Source organism: Cydia splendana, chromosome 26 (assembly GCF_910591565.1).
Source record: "Cydia splendana chromosome 26, ilCydSple1.2, whole genome shotgun sequence".
In the NCBI taxonomy this organism is placed as follows: Eukaryota; Metazoa; Arthropoda; class Insecta; order Lepidoptera; family Tortricidae; genus Cydia; species Cydia splendana.
In genome coordinates this window covers 3,879,056-3,883,616 of record NC_085985.1, presented here as the reverse complement: position 1 = coordinate 3,883,616, position 4,561 = coordinate 3,879,056, and the positions used below count along the sequence as shown (strand labels likewise).

Sequence of the window (4,561 nt, the reverse complement as noted above, 5' to 3'; positions counted from 1 at the left end):
TCTTAAGACAGTCTTAATTCTTATGTTGGCTTCCTCAATTATGTGCAATAAATATTGCATGTAGCACTGTTGAAATGTCTGTTATATTAATATGTTTAAAATATTGTTATTTTTGAAATAAAAATATGTAGTTAGTAAGTTTTGTAGTTTTTGTATGGCAATATTGAAGTAAAAATCTTTCCTTCTAGACTGAGAGTCTTTTCTGACATGCTTTAAATTTATCTTTACCAAAGAAAGAAAAGATAAGTAATTTATTTGCGAACACAAACAAATCAACCAACACCAATGAAAATATCTTACTTTGGTATAGAGGATTAACATACATACATATATAAATCATACGATTTTACAGGAAAAAAAACCTAAGAGGTTAATATAAACAAACAGGTTAAATTAGAAAAGATTTATTAAATACAATAATAAATAACATTTAAGCGAGGATTCTGCTCTTGTTGCGGAGAGCTGTGTAGGCCGTCAGCACGGACAGAGCAGTAGCGAGCACTTCGGAGTTCACCCAGGGGCCGGAGTAACCTGCCGGACAGCAAATAGTGATTTACGCAACTGATAGCCTCGTTAAGGCCCAATGTGCATTATAATGTACACTCTCTTTCAATCTAATTCCAACCTTTCAGGAACTACATAAGGTAGCATTTCTTTTGTTTCATTGTTTTCTAAAACAAACGAAAGACACCCTAATCTATTATAATACAAGGTTCAAATTTAAAATAGGGAAAATTTGTATGGTTGGCTTTACGAGGATAGTCTGCGCAAAGAGCCGTAAAATGTATGGGTTCCAATACATTCTACGACTCTTCTCTTTCCGCACAGAAACTACATAATGAAAGACCTTAAAACACGGGTGCAGTCATGACAGCTTCACTACACCTTAAAACGAAGTCCCCCGACGCGTCTGTCTGTTTGTATGTTCGCGATAAACTCGAAAACTACTAACGGATTTTCATGCCGTTTTCACCTATCAATAGAGTGATTCTTGAGAAAGGTTTAGGTGTATAATTTGTTAACCCGTATGTAGCCGGGGCGGGTCGTTAGTACTTTTATATGACTCACGTAAAATGTATATGGGCATTTTTTGGTAATGTAATGTAATGTATATGTGTATGTAATGTTTTTTGTAAGTATGTACTTAAGTAGTAAAAAATACGGTAAAAACATATTTCTTAAATTATTATTTTTAATAAGTCCAGCGGCGGTAGCACGGTCGCGTTTTTATCGCTTGTCACCATGCCTGTCTCATTCTAACAAGTATTAAAGTGCAAAAGTGACGGGCATAGTGACAGGCGATAAGAATGGAAACATGCTGCGCCTCATGTGCCTGCAGAAAAAAAGACTTGAACAAACAGTCATAGGGATCATTCGACTAGAGGCATAACAATGAAGAGGAAAGGCTGGTGGTACTCACTGCCGGGGTGGGTCAACTGGACAGCCAGTAGCGGGGGCACGGTGGCGGCGGGGTCGGCGCGGCGAGCGCGACGCAGGGAGGCCCAGCCTTCCTCGTCCAACACTCGGACCTCGTGCGTGCCGGAGCGGGCGCGAGCGGGCTCCTCGGTCCACGACACCTGGAGATTTACGTCAATAGATCATTAAATTTGGTAGAGATAGAATATTGAATGCTCTTTATTGCACATCTTAGCAGGGTCTGTGCGGAAAGAGAAGAGTCATAGAATGTATGGGCTCCCCTACATTTCACACGACTCTTCTCTTTCCGCACAGACACTATAAGATGCAGATTGAGAAAATCAAATGATGAGACACAATAGCCAATACAATAGAAATTACATTACCATTTTTAAAACAATATTCTGAAATAACATGAAACTAACATAATATCACGTAATATTAACCTAAAATAGAAAATATGAGCAATCCAAACAAATATAACACATTTAAGTAAGAGTACCTAAAGATTTTTTTTTCGCATTTCAAAGTTGGCATCTCCTCAGTGGCGGATTAGCAATCTTTGTGGCTCTAGGCCCCAAGCCCTGTAGACGCCCCTTTATCAGCACCTATCATATGGACTACATTTTGAGTTATTTCTTGTTACCATCAGCAGATTTTTTGTCACAATTTGCCGTCACTAAATATCTTGCTGCTACTGGACCTTAGGGCAAATTCGCCACTGCATCTCCTGAGTGTTTCTTTTATTTTTTGCCTATAGTGTTTGTAATTTCTTAGACTTAACTTTCATCAGAAGCTATCTTAGCTTGTATGCTGAGAGACTAGGGCAGACGATAGATCTAACCGTATGTCAGATTTATTTTAAGATACAACAATTAGGATCCTTTCTAATTTCACTCACCCTACTCAGATCAGAGAAGAAGTTTTATGATATTTACGTTTTTCTGATACAAAGAGTATGACTTAAAAAATATTAATCGAATTATAGTATAGTTCTTGCCATTCTTGGTGTTATGCTACATTACAGAAAGAGTTTATAAAAAAGTATTCGGCGAAATAAAATATTTTGAGGTTACACAAACCTGATATTTGTTCTCTCCAATACGGGCAGCAGTCAGCGGTTTCCCCTCAACCTCAGCATACAGAGCGTAGTTCGGAGGCAGGGTATTGTCACACTTCAGCGTGAACTCCGTAATGTACGCTATTTGTGTCACCACGGTCGCATCTAAACTTGTGAACGAAGCCGCCTCGACTTGAGGGTTTTGGCAGCTTTGGGCTAAAGCTCCGCTCATAGAGCAGAGGGCGAAAAGGGCAATAACGTATTTTGTGACCATTTTGCTAACTTCTTTGTGACCTTTATGTCTTAAACTAAATAAAATCTAATAGGAAACTGTTCTACGTCTCCCGATTTTGTTGGATGTCGTCCACGTATTGAAGCGTTCGGAACATAACATCAGAAAGTGAAAGTTCATTTGTCATCTTATTATTTCCTTTCTACTTAGTTAATAGATTAATTACAAAGCTACAGAAAATATTAATTAACTGATTGCGCTACATTTGGTACTAACTAGTAATTATTTAAGTACTGATTCTTGTTGTGAACACTAATTTAGTTTCATTACTATTGTATAATAATTTATATTCTGAACGTAACCTAAACCATCACCGATGACGTGTGGCCAAAACGCCAATCTTTATGGCTGCGTTCTATATAGGCAACAAATATACTTAAAAATATGAAAGTATGCTATTTATAAAAATACCATGTGAAATGAATTATAGCGTGAATTCCAGATACTCCACCCGAGCTATGAAAATATTGACAGTCTTTAAAGCCAGTCCAGACGGGAGATATTTTCGCGCAATTTGATTAAATTGGCTGATCATTCGGTGTGGACGCAAAAACTAAATTGGCTCACTTGATAGAGTCTGGCTAGCCAAAAATTGTTGACAGATATTTCGTTGTTGTATCACCAATTGTCTATGATTAAAAAAAAAACTAAAAGTCAGTTGTCAATTTATGTCATTCATTCAAATTGTTTTCGGTTTAAAAGGGATATATTTTAAATAATATTAATAATATCTATACTGAGTGAGGTTCGCAAACTATTATTTAAGCTCGTAAATAATTACGACAATGTGCGAAGTCGACGTGTAGCGTCATATAATGAAAAACTGCAATGTTTACAATCCCTAAACAAATGTAAACATATTAGGAGGTTGGTGCTCTATAAATATTTTGATACTTAGCATTTAGCATATTTGGCATAGTACTTATGTACTTTTTTTTGTGATTGATTTATATTACGGTGTTATCGAAATAGGTCTTATTTACACTACATTTACTTTTTCGCCTTGTTACAATGGTATATGGTGAGAAAATGTTAATATATGTGTTTATCGTTGACTGTACATACATAGTGGTAGAAATTATGTGAGCTGACTTTGAGTGCACGTCAACGTATATTTAACTTATATCCTTAGGTACCTTGCGTGTGCATAGAAAATCAATAATATTTTCTAGTATCAAAACTATAATTCCTACTACACAAAGTGTGACCAGCCCAAGATTTTTTGAATTTCCCGCCAAACATTTGTGTAATATTTCAGTAGCCAGACTCTATACAATTGTAAGATTATGACCGATCAAATGGAGGTGCGGACGCAAGAATCCTAATTTTCGATGGTAGTTGCTGATGTAGATAGTATGCTCGTTTGGGGGCATTTAAAAATCTAAAATTGGTGGTTAAATTGTGTGCTAGCGTCCACACGCTAGATTGACGCCAATTTATTTTCTGATCCCGTTTGGACGGGTTATTCCCACTAGTTACCACCAAGTTGTTACCAGTGGTAACTACTGGGAATTTTTTTCCCACCTTTTACCACTGGTAACTACTGGGAATAAAAATTCCCAGTAGTTACCACCAACTCGGTTTAGTGGTAACTACTGGGAATTTTTATTCCCAGTAGTTACCACCAAAATTTTGTTAGAGTTAAATACTAATAAAAACACTATAAATAGTGTAGTATAAATATATAGAGTAATTTAATAAATAATTATAAGTCGACTAGTGTTTTAGTAAACTCCGTTAAAAGTGACCAAAAATATTGAAGCAGTTTTTAGTACAAAAACTATGATATATGT

The 4,561-nt window shown here is 36.3% G+C and overlaps 1 protein-coding gene across 1 annotated transcript; it reads right to left on the bottom strand.

Annotated features, from left to right (window-relative positions):
- Positions 1-392: 392 nt before the first annotated feature.
- LOC134803509 (translocon-associated protein subunit delta) lies at positions 393-2,862 on the bottom strand. Its single transcript, XM_063776307.1, has 3 exons — positions 2,499-2,862; positions 1,421-1,577; positions 393-531 (listed from the first exon to the last, which is right to left on the bottom strand). Exons 1-3 carry the CDS (start codon positions 2,748-2,750, stop codon positions 431-433), a joined length of 510 nt encoding a protein of 169 aa, XP_063632377.1. The 5' UTR covers positions 2,751-2,862; the 3' UTR covers positions 393-430.
- Positions 2,863-4,561: the final 1,699 nt, after the last annotated feature.

What these genes read in the sequence shown, in the direction of transcription:
- LOC134803509 (XM_063776307.1), bottom strand. Translation starts at nt 2,750, where the DNA reads ATGGTCACAAAATACGTTATTGCCCTTTTCGCCCTCTGCTCTATGAGC. An exon ending in TTGGAGAGAACAAATATCAG is followed by an intron (nt 1,578 to 2,498) that starts GTTTGTGTAACC and finishes GTAAATCTCCAG; the next exon opens with GTGTCGTGGACCGAGGAGCC. An exon ending in CCAGTTGACCCACCCCGGCA is followed by an intron (nt 532 to 1,420) that starts GTGAGTACCACC and finishes GCTGTCCGGCAG; the next exon opens with GTTACTCCGGCCCCTGGGTG.